At 38.0% G+C, this 16,129-nt stretch overlaps 1 protein-coding gene across 1 annotated transcript; it reads right to left on the reverse strand.

Moving 5' to 3' along the window:
• Nucleotides 1–2,253: 2,253 nt before the first annotated feature.
• On the reverse strand, nt 2,254–15,131 carry prkar2ab (protein kinase, cAMP-dependent, regulatory, type II, alpha, B). Its single transcript, XM_044024083.1, is given in 17 exon segments — nt 2,254–2,435; nt 4,955–5,111; nt 5,239–5,304; nt 5,843–5,917; nt 6,022–6,123; nt 6,262–6,415; nt 6,520–6,626; nt 6,846–6,997; nt 7,078–7,113; nt 7,229–7,469; nt 12,048–12,130; nt 12,568–12,685; nt 12,820–12,910; nt 13,005–13,132; nt 13,223–13,315; nt 14,796–14,914; nt 15,018–15,131. Coding segments are annotated over 16 exon segments (1,827 nt in total). The 5' UTR covers nt 14,901–14,914; nt 15,018–15,131; the 3' UTR covers nt 2,254–2,316.
• Nucleotides 15,132–16,129: the final 998 nt, after the last annotated feature.

The raw sequence follows: 16,129 nt of genomic DNA on the forward strand, positions 1-16,129 counted from the left end.
GTCGTGTATTCAATAACAAAGGCAGTGATCGGACGGTACAGCAAATTTACATGAACTTAAACGGCCACAATTGAGATGTCATTTTCATTTGTCAGAAATTGAAGATGAATTAATTAAACTTATTTTTTACTTTTTTTACATTTTACATTTTGGACCAGCATATTTTCTACAGTGTCCCATAATGGACAAGCTAAACATCTTGAGTTTTAATGCTACATAGCAATGGCATAGGGGCCATAGTAGTTCAGTGGTTGAGGGAGTCGTCTTTCAACTCAAAGGCTGTGGGTTTGATTCCTCAATGCCGATGTGTCATGACGGCTGTGCCGGCAGCGTGTGAGTGTGCATGAACTCGGGCTGAACGATTTCCAATAAATATCTAATTGCAATTATTTTGACAGGAATTGTAATTTCGGTATAATTTGCGATATCAAAGGGAATGGTAGTTTTTTTTACATCATTCTTCTAATTTTCATTAAAAAAACCTATTTAAAATGATTACAGTGTGATATTTGTGCTGTCAGAAAAAGTTGAAAAATGTTGATCTGTTTCCCAAACCTGGAAATGGTCATCTGTTTTATGACAATCCAAAATCTTTCACTTTTAATGATTTCTTTGTCAAATGGAGCAAAGAAACTAGAAAATATTCACATGTAAGAAGCTTTATTATTGTAAAAACAAATCAAAATAATTAATGATTCATTTAGTAATCAAATAATCGTTGCAGCCCTAGTATGAAAGATGCGCTGTATGATCGTGTGTGAGTGAATGGGTGTGAAGGGGTGAATGGCAAAACTGCAGTGTGACTATTTACTTCAGTGAGGTGAGTGATGTTCAAGCTGCAACTTCACCAATAAATGAGGCTAAATCTTTCACACTGTACCTTTTTTAACGATTTTTAAAGGATCCATTTGCTGTGTTGTGTGTATTTGACTTTTGACGACACAGGTCATCGACGCCTCGCTGAGAACACAAAACAAAAACAAGGTTGGGCGAAAGTCACAACCTTCAGGTTGTTGTCGTCATCAAACCGTGGGCCTTTCCTTCTCTTTACTGCTCTTTACTGTGCTTTTACTATTGCGACACGTCAAAAAATGAAATGTTTAACCAGGAGCTGATAAACGAGTGCATTTAAAGATACGACATTTCTTTTAATCATCAACCAGACGTGAAGGTAAGGTTAAAGTACGGTTGGATTGGTCCCTCTGTGGTCTGTTTTTATCTGTTGTAGCTGGATTGTCACAGTAACAGGAAGGCCAAAGGTATGACGCGTTACATCATGATCAGTTAATCGTTACACAGTTATTACTCAATCATTTGCATCATGATTGATTATATTGTTTTGCTTTTACACACAAAAATGAAAAAAGTATGTGGGTGTGGTAGAAAGAATATAGAGTATACTAGTTTAAAAGTAAGAGATACAGTGCTCAGCGTAAATGAGTACACCCCCTTGGAAAAGTACAATTTTAAACAATATCTCAATGCACACAAAAACAATTTCCAAAACGTTGAAGTTTTATTTAACTTATAACATGAAAGTAAGGTTAATAATATAACTTTTACTCAAGTTTTACTCAAATTATGGTGATGCAAAAATGAGTACACTCTAAGTTTTAGACCACAAATGTCCAATTTAACAATAATCAACCACAGGTGAGTCTAATTATTCATCACACAGGTGTCCAGCAGACAGCTGACTATAAAAGGGTGTAGAAAACCCCTTCTCATTTCATGTTGTTAGCAATGGCACCACATGGAAGAGAAATGTCTCCTAGTATGTCTCCTGATCTGAACCCAACTGAACACCAATGTTGAGGTTCACGCTCCATCCAGCATCCAGTCTCTAAAAGAGATCATTCTTGAAGAATGGAAAAAGATTAATGGAACAAAATGTTTCCAACTTGTTCATTCCATGCCTAGAAGACTTGGTGCTGTCATTAAAATTTAAAAAAGTACTAGATTTAGTAGTTTTTGTTGTGGGGTGTACTCATTTTTGCATCACCCTTATTTGAATAAAACTGAAAAATGTGTAATCTAAGTTATGTTATTGACCTTACCTTCATGTTATAAGTTGAACTTATATATATTCAACATTTTTGTGTTCATTGAGATATTGTTTAAAATGGTACTTTTCAAAGGGTGTGTACTCATTTATGCTCAATACATAAAAAAAAGAGAAGAAACACCAGCTGAGAAATAATAAATATCAAATTACAGGAACAGAACATTTATAAAACTGAACAGGGAAGAGAATCATGTGATAAAATAATACTGCTTGTTATATTTGACTGAAATGCTATTTTGTGTCCTAGTGTTTCAAGAGTCCACACTGGAGCCAAACAGCGCCACCAGCTGGTCTTGGTACTGAGAGATGTTCCTCTTCATGATGTCCATGCAGGGGCCCAGCAGACGCTCAAAAGCCCGGACATCAATCACTTGAGGGAGAAACACAGTTACATATTTAGATTTCATTGTGTTTAAATTTAAATACTACGCTGTCTACGTTCATGTAGACCAGAGGTCTCAAACTCAAGTGACCTTGGGGACGCAGAGCATCTAGTCTGGCCAGTAGGGGGCCGCTACAGTGAAAAACTTGACTTAAAATTCCATAGGAAATTCCATCATGATATCACAATGACAGATGCATTTCAAAATAAAAGTGTGTTGACATGGAATAACATTTTTTTTTTTATATATATATATATATATATATATATATGTATATGTATATGTACATATATGTGTGTGTGTGTATATACAGTGGGTACGGAAAGTAAATTAAATTTTTCACTCTTTTGACAGAAAAAAAACAGAAATGTAGAAATTTTTGCAAATGTATTAAAAAAGAAAAACTGAAATGTCACATGATAATAAGTATTCAGAGCCTTTGCTGTGACACTCATTTAACTCGCATGCTGTCCATGTCTTCTGATCCTCCTTGAGATGGTTCTGCTCCTTCATTGGAGTCCAGCTGTGTTTAATTAAACTGATTGGACTTGATTAGGAAAGACACACACCTGTCTACGTAAGACCTTACAGCTCACAGTGCATGTCAGAGCAAATGAGAATCATGAGGTTGAAGGAACTGCCCAAGGAGCTCAGAGACAGAACTGTGGCAAGGCACAGATCAGGCCAAGGTTACAACAGAATTTCTGCAGCACTCAAGGTTCCTAAGAGCGCAGTGGCCTCCATAATCCTTAAATGGACCAGAACTCTTCCTAGACCTGAGCAATCGTGGGAGAAGAGCCTTGGTGAGAGAGGTAAAGAAGAACCCAATGATCACTGTGGCTGAGCTCCAGAGACTCAGCAGGGAGATGGGAGAAAGTTCCACAAAGTCAACTATCACTGCAGCCCTCCACCAGTTGAGTGGCCCCACGGAAGCCTCTCCTCAGTGCAAGACGTATGAAAGCCCGCAGAGAGTTTGCCAACAAACACAGGAAGGACTCCCAGACTGTAAGAAATAAGATTCTCTGGTCTGATGAGACCAAGATTGAACTTTTTGGTGTTAATTCTAAGTATGTGTGGAGAAAACCAGGCACTGCTCATCACCTGCCCAGTACAATCCCAACAGTGAAACACGGTGGTGGCAGCGTCATGCTATGGGGGTGTTTTTCAGCTGCAGGGACAGGACGACTGGTTGCAATTGAAGGAAAGATGAATGCAGCCAAGTACAGAGATATCCTGGAAGAAAACCTCTTCCAGAGTGCTCAGGACCTCAGACTGGGCCGAAGGTTCACCTTCTAACAAGACAATGACGCTAAGCACACAGCTAAAATAACAAAGGAGTGACTTCGGAACAACTCTGTGACCATTCTTGATTGGCCCAGCCAGAGCCTTGACCTTAACCAATTGAGCATCTCTGGAGAGACCTGAACATGTCTGTGCACCAACGTTCATCATCCAACCTGACACAACTGGAGAGGATCTGCAAGGAAGAATGGCAGAGGATCCTCTAATCCAGGTGTGAAACACTTGTTGCATCATTACCAAGACGACTCATGGCTGTACTACTCAATACCGAGCAAAGGCTCTGAATACTTATGACCATGTGATATTTCACTTTTTCTTTTTTAATACAGTTCTACATTTTTGTTTCTGTCAAGATGTGGTGGAGTAATGAGATTAATTAATGAGAAATAAAATGAACTTTTTTGATTTTAGCAAATGGCTGTAATGAAACAAAGAGTGAAAAATTTAAAGGGGTCTGAATACTTTCTGTACCCACTGTGTGTGTGTGTGTGTGTGTGTGTGTGTATATATATATATATATGTGTGTGTGTGTGTGTATGTGTGTATATATGTATATGTGTGTATATATATATATATATATATATATATATATATATATATATGTATATATATATGTATGTATATATGTATATGTATACATATATACATATATACATATATATATATATATATATATATATATGTATATATGTATATGTATATATATATATATATATATGTGTATATGTATATATATATATATATGTATATATGTGTATATATATGTATACATATTTCACGATAAAAATTAATTTATGATGCATGATTAATCTTCAACTAAAAAAACATAAAACAAAACCCCCATTATAAATTTTTATATATATATATATATATATATATATATATAAATAAGTGGTGGGCCACATGAAGTCGCCGCCAGTTTGAGACCTTTGTTGTAGACTGTTATATTTGATACAGGGATGGTTGTTCATCTGTCCTCATACGTTTTTAAAATGACGTCTACTATTACAAAACACTAAAACTAATAAAAAATAAACTAAAACTAAGCATTTAAAACGAATAGAAACTAGCAAACCCGCTCTAAAAGATTATGTATTTATTTTTTTTAAAATAATAATAAAAAAATAAAAAAATAAAAAAATAACCTAATGAAAAATGAAACTATTCTAACCTTGTTCCTGACACAAACACTGTGCACACACACCTAAACATTTGGTTTGTCCCACAGCGTACACAGATGCAGCTCGAGGTTTGTTGGTGACCAGTGCAAGTTCCCCGAAGTATTGTCCTCTGGAGCAGCGAGCCACCTCCACCTCCTCCACCTCCTCCACCTCCTCCACCCCGTCCACACCGACCTTCATCTGTGACACACAGGGTAAGTAAGAGTTCTGGAGACATGTGGTTCACATTTATGTTGTGCCACAGAGTCAAATGTGAAAAACAAAGGTAAATACTGTTTGTTTATGTTTTTTTTTTGACTGTGCTTACTTTGCCTTTTATCGTTATCCTCACTTCTCCTGATTCCACAATGTAGAAACAGTCGGCCGTCTCCCCCTGCACACACACACAAACACCACAGTTATGTTTAACCCTTAGACCAGGATATATAGGAATGTGTCATATAGAGTGTCTTATATCCTTTTATTTCCAGAACAACCTAGGCAATCTGATGAAACAATTCTTTTTTTCACCAACTATATAAACACACCTGAGCAAAAAGTACTCAAAATGTTTAAAACCGGATTGAATTTGTGAAATTTGGAAATACGTCACAGTTTTTCAAAAGAAAAACACATCTATTTTGTGACTTCTGCACAATTATTGCATTTTCATTTATCATGTGTGGTTTCTAAGCTTTCCAACCATGTTGAACACATGGAAATCTGAAAATATTTGAAGAAGATGTTTGAATGTAGAAAACTCCTCAAACTGGTTCAGGGAGAATTTCACCCTCTGGGAGCCGAGAGACAGAATCATCACATTTACATAGTCCAACCCCCTCTCTCTGATGTCTGTTAGCCCACAGGACAGAAACATATGTCTGCAGTTTAATTTCAGATACATGAATCACACGACAACAACGACACTGTACCTGTGTTATTACACACTCTCCATCTTTGAACGCTCGCGCTCCCAGAACATCGACGATCTTCATTCTTTCAGAGAGCTTGTGGAGAAAGAACATAACATCTACTGTGAGGACATACCTGAGGGGACTCAGTGTGCGTCCTCCATTATTATTGTCTTTGCGTTCGTGTCTGAGGGACAAACCTCGAGAGACTTCAGGAGAGGAACACTCTCAACGAAGACCTCGTACGTCCGCCTTTTCTTGGCGTTGTTTTTCACAATCAGTCGGTGAAACGTGGCTCGATCCTGAAAAAGACGTTTGGTGTTGAACATATGTCAGTATCTTCAGCCACAACCTACATGACGAGAAAACTTCCACATAACGACGGACAAATGCTGACAAGAAAAGAAAAATGTCTTTGACAGTAACTCCATTGGACTCACCAGGCCCCACAGAGCGCCCTCCTGCGTTGCAATGATGGTCGCAGCTCGCGGCGTGTTGTACATGAGAGCCAGCTCACCAAAACTCCCCTTGTTGTCGTACTTACCAACACACACGTCTGCTCCGTCCTTCTGTACAAAAATATCATACACACCTCTGGGAAATGACACGGAGAGAATTATGGGACATTGTCAGACAAACATAACATGAGGTTTAAATATCACCAAGAAGACCACAGGAAATCTCTCTCTCTCTCTCACTTCTCCACGACATAGAAATTGTCTCCGTCGTCTCCTTGATCTATGATGTGCTCCTGAGCTTTGACCAGCACCTCGAACATGGCGTCCAAAACCTCGGAGAACTGCTCCTGGAAGAGATAAAGTCAAGTTCATGCGTCATCCATCTTCTACCGCTGTATCCTCCACCTAAGGAGTGCTGTGCCAATCCCAGCTGACATAGGCCAGTCCATCGCAGGGACACATAGAGACAGACACATCTACGGTCCAATTTACCTAATCCCCATATAGATAGATAGATAGATAGATAGAATACAACATTGAATGTGTGTCTGTTTGTTTGTTTTTACCCTCTCCAGTGTTTTAAACAGTAAAATGTCTCTGCACGCGTCCTGAAGTCTGTGACGCTGCTCGTCTGTTTTGGGATGCACCACCCGAGTCTCTGCTTTATCATCATCACCGTCATCCTCGTCGTCGTCGGGATTGTACGCCTCTGCACACACTGAAAGTAGCAGTAACATGTACGTTGAAATACTACACCGCAAATCAACAGTCCTGACACGACCTGCTCCAGTGACTGACCTGAAACTCTGCGACTGGATTTAGCCGTGATGGACACTGTGGGGAGAGATGATCAAGACCGTGTTAGAGTAGATTTGACAGGTCTATCTATCTGTCTGTCTGTCTATCTGTCTGTCTGAGAAAACCAAAACATTCATGTAGTAATACTCACTAACAGTGTCTTCCTCCTCGTCCTCCTCTTCTTCATCCTCTGTGGACTTGTTTGTGTCAAACGTGACTCCCTTTCTCGCAGCTTTTGCACCGCAGTTGTTGCCTCGTTGGTCATTTCTTTGATTTTCCAGAACTTGTGTAAAATGTCGCACGGCAAATTCGACCAGGTTGGACGGCCTGCGGCGAAGCACCTCCACAGTGTATCCCTGTAAGAGCTCCTTTAAACCGGCCGGTATCTCAAGCTTACTCATCGTTTAAGAGGTCAGAGGTCAGAGTTTGCAATCACAACCTCGAGACGATCAGTTATTAATGCCTGGGAAATCAAATCTCAGTATCAGCAGCACTAAATATCCAACACATATGGTTAGACAATCTGTCCACACCATGGACTTCCCCCTCTCCCTCTGCCCCGCTCTCTCTTTCACATTCAGCAAATTATTGATTCCTTTATTTAGAACAGCCAGCAGTCGGAAAGTATTGATTTTGACTTTTGAAAACAGAAATAATTCAAGGCTGTCCGATGAATTACATACACCCCAGAATTTGATGATTTGAAGGAAAGTGGTTTTGAATAAAATCTCCAAATAAAACTCACACAAGTGTAATTAGTTGCTGTTTACATTCATGTCTGTCCCCTGCATAGAGGTAAATGAAAACATAGTATTAAGAATTTTATAATAATTCAAATTCAGTGGCATACTGTATTGCTTAAAATCCTCTTCACTATCCGATTGTAACCAATTAATTGATTAGATTAGGAATAGACAAGCCTGTAAAAACACCATCCAATCATATTGAACAGAATGAATTGGATCGTGAGGCATCAATCAAACCGGTGTTCTCAAAAGTCCACAAACCAAAGTGATTCAGTTTGAATGATTTCTTTGTTTAAATGGAGCAAAGAAACCAGAAAATATCAACAATCTTGTTTTAATCATGAAAAAAACTCTCAAACCGATGAATCGATTATCAAAATAGTTGACCAGAGGGTTAGTGATGACATGGTGGACTGTATTTGTCAAGTATCCAAAAAAAACCTGTGCAGGATCAGAATCCCTGTATCATTCGTTCAATCTTTTTTCAAAATAAAACCAGAAATAAAAAACGAAAAAACGACTTGTTTTTTTTCAATATTCGTTTACAAAATCAAAATGAAAAAACGGATAACGACTCGTTTTTTTGATAAATGCAAGTTACCTGTGATCGGGAAGGGAAGCACAACAATGACATTTATGTTCTTTTTAATGGGAGTAAGAAGCCGGAAACCACGGTCAAGTGAACCGTCATTCGTCTTCCGGTTTTCAAAATAAGACGTTACTAAGACACGCGCAATCACTCCAGCTGATTTTAAGACATTGATTTTTACTGTACTATAACAACACGTTGGCCCATAAGTTCTGACAGTGGTTGACCCAGTTGACCTCAGGAGCATGCTGACCACTCCCTCACTCATTATCAAACAATTTTACTGTATCTCTACTAGCATATTGTTTCACTGTTGTACATTTTATGTTTACTTTTTATGTTTAAAATGTATATTTTTTTGTATTGTATTGCTGCTGTGTCAAAACAATTTCCCCTTGGATCAATAAAGTATTTCTATTCTATTCTGTCATTTTTTGAGAAATTAAGCCTTAAAGTGCAGGAGCAGCTTCACCTGAAATGAATCAATGTCCATGTTCTCATTGAAATGCTGCCACCTGCTGGATGATCGTTTCCCCTTCATCAAGCTGCTGAAAGGATCCACTTGTAGTTCTTATCTTAAAAGTATAAACATAGATGATTCATTTCAAAAGTTGTGTGTAAAATGTCACAGTTGTTTACTGTCATGAGACTGTTACTGTAGAGAATGAAGTGCATTTCACACTTGGACATAAAAGCGAATTGATATTATTTCACTTGCGCACCTTAGTGTCACCAAAGATGGACAATCACAGTATAAGCACTTAGTGAGTTGAGTTGAATTTGTTTAAAATAGATATACAATTTGGAGAATTATTTACATGTAGCAGAACAGGATTATGTTTGTGTCAAAAATGTCCAAACACAAACTGTCAAAATCACCCAAAAAATAAAGTTGTAGTATAGTATGTCGTCCAAAATCACCTAAAAAAAAAAGTCATAGTATAGTTTTCACTTGTTAACAAGTGAAAACTATGGACGAGTCAAAGTGGAAACATTCATTCAATAAATACACCATTAAATAATGACTCAAATGTGTCTCACATTCATTCATTCACATTGGAATTAAATACATACATGTATTAAATGTGACATTCATTCATTAAAATACCAAATTCATTTGATGTAAAAAACATATATAATTTCTTCACTATTTAATGAATTATTTCATGGTCCTGTGTTGCAGTAAATCATGAATTGATTGAACAGGAACCGCTCCGATCCGTTTTTTCCATTTTTCATTTCAGCACAAAATCAAAAATTGGAAAAACGAGTCATTATCTGTTTTTTCATTTTGATTTTGTAAATGAATATTGAGGAAAAACAAGTCGTTTTTTCGTTTTTTATTTCTGGTTTATTTTGAAAAACGAATGATACACGGATAGAATCTCCAACCATACCTTTAATTGGCTTATTCAACATTTTGTGAACTTGTGAGCTATAACAAGACGTTTATGTTATAAAGTTCCCCCTCTTGAGCTGAACTTTAATATACCTATTTTTATGCATTAAAATTGACTTTATTTGCTATTCCAAAGACGATGTACGATGGAAATAAAAAAAAGGCAGCACAAGACAGTCTCATTTCTAAAAGTCGATTTGTTTTTTTATTTCTGTACATGACGACAATCATATTCTGTTCAATAAATCTCACCGACTGTGCTCAAGTCACTGAGTGGTGTGAGGTGTGAGACTGTTACAGGACACAGGACAGTCTGAGAGGTGTGTATTGCTGAGAGAGAGACTGAGAGTGCACACACACACACAGTTTAACAAAATGCACCTTTTCCCTGATCTGCAGATAACAAAAAGGTAAGGCACGACATGTTCGGTTTACTCCTTTTCCCTCACACGGAACAAAACTGAAGACAAAAAACAATAAAAAGTCAAACAAAAACAGGAGTGAAAACATTCGACTGTCCTGCGTGTGTGTGTGTGTGTGTGTGTGAGAGAACTGGCACTGCATCAGAGTTGTGAAAACATCTCTGCGCTGAACTGCGAGCACGTCTGAACAGTCCATGTCCTCCACAGTACCACAACGAATCAAAGAAAATCAAGTACCTTAATGGAAATTTGATAAAATCTCTTGGTATTATTTGGTTCTGTGTGTGTGTGTGTGTGTGTGTGTGTGCGTCCACTGTTGTGTGTCACAGTTCCTGGGATTCACTTCACATACTGAACGAGGCGACGCTGAGCCTTCATCACAGGTTTGGCGCTAACCAGTTCAGGAACTTCATTGCAAACTCAAATCCTAAGAAACAAGCCTGTAAAACAAGCCGAAGAAAAAAAACACTTCAACTGTGATGAAATAAACAACTTCTTTGTCATCAAGTAATATTTTTTTCAAAGTCGGGCTACACCCGTATTTTGTATCTCTTCTTTGTTCAGGCAACTTCAAGTGTGAAATTCGCTTTAAAGCGTGAGCTAAACCTCAGATTTGTTTGTTTTACGCAGCTGGAGATCAATCAACAATATATCAGCAGATTATCTGGGTTTAATCTATAGTCTCATGTAAACGCTGCAAACTTTATCCTCAATCCTCCAAAATTTTGGTCCAAAGAGGGAAAAAAACATTGGGGCCTTTCATTGTTAACCCTGTAACACCGAGCGTATCGCAGGCGCTTTGCGTTACCGTAATCACGTAACGGTTTCTTAAAGCTGAGAAGTTGCACGTCAAAACCAATGTGTGGTTATTACGGTAATTTAGCGTCTTTGTCACCAGAGAGGAGTGAGTTGGAAAAAAAACCCAAACGCCTGTACATGTGCTGCTAATTAAGTTATTAATTACATAGTTTTTTTGACATTGAGACAAGAACACATACAAATGTTACTTTAAATATGCTTTACACTGTTCAAATGTCAGATTTAACGCAAAATCTGGTGTTCGTGTACTACAGTATTATTATTATTATTATTTTAAATAAACCCTTTTGGTTTTCTTCATTTTAAATTGTTAATACAACATTTTAACATGCAGTAGATTGTAAATAACTGCCAGATATTGAAAGTTATTCTGGAAAAATGGGCAAAAGGACATTTTCTGGCCCTTTAATGGTTATAGTATAATGATTATAATGATTATTGCTGCCTGTATTTTGTTTTTATCTTGCAGAATCTAGTGTCAAATCTAAACCACAAACATTCGCGATCAAGCCCCTTTTAATTCAAAAATGTACCAGAGCACTCTCATGATGTCCCTGAAAAGTATACACTTACAGCGTTGGCGGGGAAAGCTCTTAGCATGACAGCATTGAAGCCTTTGTACAATGAAGCCACGCCCTCTTCTCTGACCAGCTCCCGCAGGACGTCCCGGAAACCGTTGGGATATTTTCCCTCTGGAGCTGAGGGAGCGACAAAGTGAACTAATGTGACGCAGACAACATCCACGACGCGGTCCATCTGAGAAATCTCAGTCATTCACATTAAAAACACACCTGTCTGGAAACGAGACTTGAGAACATCGGCTGGAATCGCGACAGCCCAGTTACAGATCCCGGCCATTCCTCCGGCAAACAGAATACTGGGCACGCTGAGCTCATTATGGCTGGAGGGTAAAAAAACAAACAAACAAACAAACAACCACACAGGGATCACCACTCAGCTCTTACAGACATTTTGGAAATACTGTGAACAATAACAGATATTCACCTTTTTCCCGCTGGTGTGAGGAGGTTCTTCAGCCACTCGTAGGACATGAAGTACATGCCACTCGCTGGAACATCTGAGTAACAAACAAACAAAGATCGTATCGGACCGTCTACACAACTGAGACGTTTGTGCATTCATTACAGGCCATGTATTTATGATTGAATGATGAATGATTCTTTTCAAAAGCGATTCATCTGTCCATTGTTTTCTTGATTAATCGAGGACTTGTTTGGTCCATAAAATGTTAAAAACGATTCCTCAGTGTTTACCAAATGATGTTCACACACAAAAATGATTCAGTTTGAATGATTTCTTTGTTATATGGAGCAAAGAAAGCAGAAAATATTGATAGATAGACAATTGTTAATATTTAAGAAGTAATGCACTACAGTTTTAAATGTAAACACAAGCTCTTGTCTTTTTCCTTGAACCACCTGTTTTAAATCTAAGTTTAATAATAGGTTTGTGGTGTTTGCTCAGATTCAGGATAGATAAAGAGTAAATTATAACCTCTCATGAGAGTCAGTGCGGTGCCTTTGTAGATTCCTCTGATCCCCGACTGTCCGTACAGCTGTTTGACACAGTCCATGGGTCCGGCATACTTCACCTCCCCGGTCGATGCCTGGATCTGTAACACACACACACACACGGACACATGTCAAGAATTTGAAGCAATAAAGAGCGAGCCAGATAAAATGGCAGCACTGGAGTCACTGATTAGATCCTGTTTTATCTGCACAAACACACAAAGGGACCTCTGACCTGTAGGAGGCATTTGATTCTCTCTCCAGGAGCCATGATGGCCGTGGTGAACACGCCCGACAACATCCCAGCAGCAAACAGCTGTGGATACCTGCAGGAGACAAGTGACGGAGGCTCAGCACCCACAAACCATCACAAACTGTGAGAGGGGAAATGAAGAATCCAGCGGCAGAGCCGTCACCTACGTAAGAATATCATGTGGAGTTTTCTGTTGTAGTTTCTTGCCGAGTCCGAATCCAAAGAAACAGACGGCAAACATCGGCGTGACCCCAATAATCGGAGCGGCCATGCCTTTGTAAAGACCTTTCATACCCTGAGAGAGCAAAGAAGGAAAAAGACACACGTTTACAAGGACAGGACAAAGGCTTTACATGACATTTTTACCCAATCATCTGTAGATCACCTCTTTGGCTAACGTCTTCTTGAAACAGTCAAGGGTTCCGGCATATATGAGTCGCTCTCCCGGTTTAGGTTTGGGTTGAGTTTGTAAACGCACCTAAAAGAAAAAGAGGTTGAGTTCACAAAAAAAAAAGTCTTTCAGAGACTTAAATGGACGAAATTCAGTGTTTAAACTTTTTACAACACATTCACAAGTCATGCAAAGAACAACCACGTTGGACGATGAATTACTGCGATTTAGGGAGGACTGTTAATTGCCTGTTGGACTGAAACATGTGCTAAAAAAACACACAATTTTATTATAACAAAATGTAGACCAGGTGGCTCCCGTTTCTCCAACTCATATTTCATCAAGTGTCTACACCTGACAAGAGTCTGTCCACCTGTGGTGAATTGACCTGATTGGACCCTGGTCTATAAAAGATCTCACAAGTAACAGTGTGTGTGTCAGGAGGACAACAACTAAGCCATGGTGTTTGAGAATCTACCTACAGAGATTGTGTCGGCACAGGTATGAGGAAGGACACAAAATACTTTTACTTGAAAAAGGTTCCTCCAAAATTCCTAAATTCCTCAAGCCGTAGTGTGATTTTGGCCTTTGTAGTAGAAGTAAACGAGAACCTTATAAACAACTATGTGTGGACTTATGTTAAGACAAAAGAAGGAAAATTGTACATATAACATTTTATTTATTAAAAAAGCATTGGCTTTATAACTGAGTTTAACTTACTGTGTTATTAAGAGCTTACACCAATCACCTTTACAAACAAAATGTGTTGTTTTTTTAGTCTTGTTGCAGTAAAAGCCCATTTATTTTTCAGTTATTCAAACCAGAAAGATCTGTTACGGCACTGATGATGTGTGAATCTACAAGTTTAATGTCATGTAATTTATGGTTCTCTATCAAAATTAAACAGACACTGGGTGCTGGGCAAGATAAACTAAATAATTTTAAAAAATTAATGCCTGCACATGTGTTCATTGTTGCTCAAATAAAAATTTAAAAATAAAATGGTAAATAAATCATGCACTGGAAACTTTGGCAGTGAATGATGGGGACAAATGAATGACGAGGACAGGTGAACTGGTGTTAAGGTCTCTGAGAGCGAAACCTAAAGCATCTGTGACCTTTGACCCATTTTGACTAATGCATCATGTGTTTACATATTTTATTTTGTCAGCACTTTAATTTGTAAAGGTTTGCCTTTAACTAAAAACAATTCATATGAGATGTGTCCCCTTGTCCTTTCTGCAGGACACAAGAAAGAACCCCAACCTTGTTTAAAAACAGTAACTTTTTTTTACTTTAGCTTGAGTACATTTTAGACCAGAACTTTAACTCGCACTTGAGTCAAATGTAATGAAAACAGCGGAACTTGAGGTATTTCAGTGATCTTCAGTGCTCTCCCTGCTCTTGTGCAGTCAGATCCTGTATGTGGGTCAAAGGGCGACAACAGCAGCAGCAACAACAGCAGCAGCATTAGCTGACTCTCTGCAGTGAAACAGCAGTAATGTCACACAGCAGTCTCCTGCGTGTGTAAGTGAGACGCACAGTAGTCGCACTTTGCACTAATTACTTTAATGGTGTCGAGTGGATGTCCTGCGAAGACGAGGCAGACTCCTCCGAAGCCTCCAGCGAAGAAGTTCTTCAGCGGGCTGATCGGCTGCGGCTGTTTGGACATTTTGACTTTCCGCTCTGCTTAAGACAACAAACGAATACACAATGAAACTGACGCCGAGATTAAAAGTGAGACAGACCGACGTAATGAATCACAAAACATAGAGAAATGACTGTTCACCTGGTCGCTGTGAGTGTGCGGGAGAGAGCGAAAGAGATGCCGCCGCTGCGCTGCTGTCAAACCTTTCACCCACTTAGCTACCCGGACTGGTTTTACTGCAACAAACTGGTCCGTCTCACTTATGGCGTCCGACTGGAAAGCCTTCCTTTTGAGACAATCGTTTTTTGTTGTTTGTTTTTTAAAATATACAAATATTAAAAACAAAACACCTTGTTTACATTTTTGTCATTTCAATATTTTTGTTCAGTCCTTTTTCTATTTCTGTTAACGTGAATATATTAACACAGAAATATTTTTTATTATTTTTTTTAAATTATTTTTAAGAAGAAGTACTGCTATTTTTTTAAAGAAAATTTGACCTAGGTACACGTAAAAGTACTGGTCTAAAAATGTACACAAGTTAAAGTAAAAGGGTAGAGCAGGGGTGTCCAAGTTTCTTTTCTTTTTTTTAAATGAGGGCCAGATTTGACGAGATGAAGTTTTCCGGGGGCCAATGCCCCCTTCACACCAACCAGTAAAAGTTGTATATAAATGCACTGTTTTATAATAATTTAATTAATTTTTAAATAGCAATGTAACCAGATCTAAGCCACACAGGAGTGAACAAATAAAAAAACAACAACTGGCCTTTCTTTCACATCTGGAGTCAAATAACAAAATAATATAACATGAGATGAATGTGTCTAGACTTACACATTCATCTCAGTGTTTCTTCCAGTGTTGCATATAAAGATGAGGAAAAGGAGAAATGGGTCTTAGATTTTTAAATAACATAATATATCAAACATTATTAATGAAAACTACTGTGATACAAGAATGAATATTTAAAAGTGTATATAACATTTAACAATAATAGATTTAACATGTACTGTTTGACATGTCTATACATTTAAAATGCATTAGAGGAAAATAAGAAATAACATAATCTTTTGTGTAATTATGTATACATTAAATATCCTTTAGTGTTTGATTGTCATGTCAATATTTTCTTAGAACAAGCATTTGAAAAAAAAGAGAAGAGGGAAAAAAAACAAGATGTGCAAAAATAGTAAAAGGCAACAGAACGGTTAAAGCTCTCAAGAGACTTTCTAAAAAGGAAAGAGTATGTGAGT

Source organism: Solea senegalensis, linkage group LG4, assembly GCF_019176455.1.
Source record: "Solea senegalensis isolate Sse05_10M linkage group LG4, IFAPA_SoseM_1, whole genome shotgun sequence".
Lineage (NCBI taxonomy): Eukaryota > Metazoa > Chordata > Actinopteri > Pleuronectiformes > Soleidae > Solea > Solea senegalensis.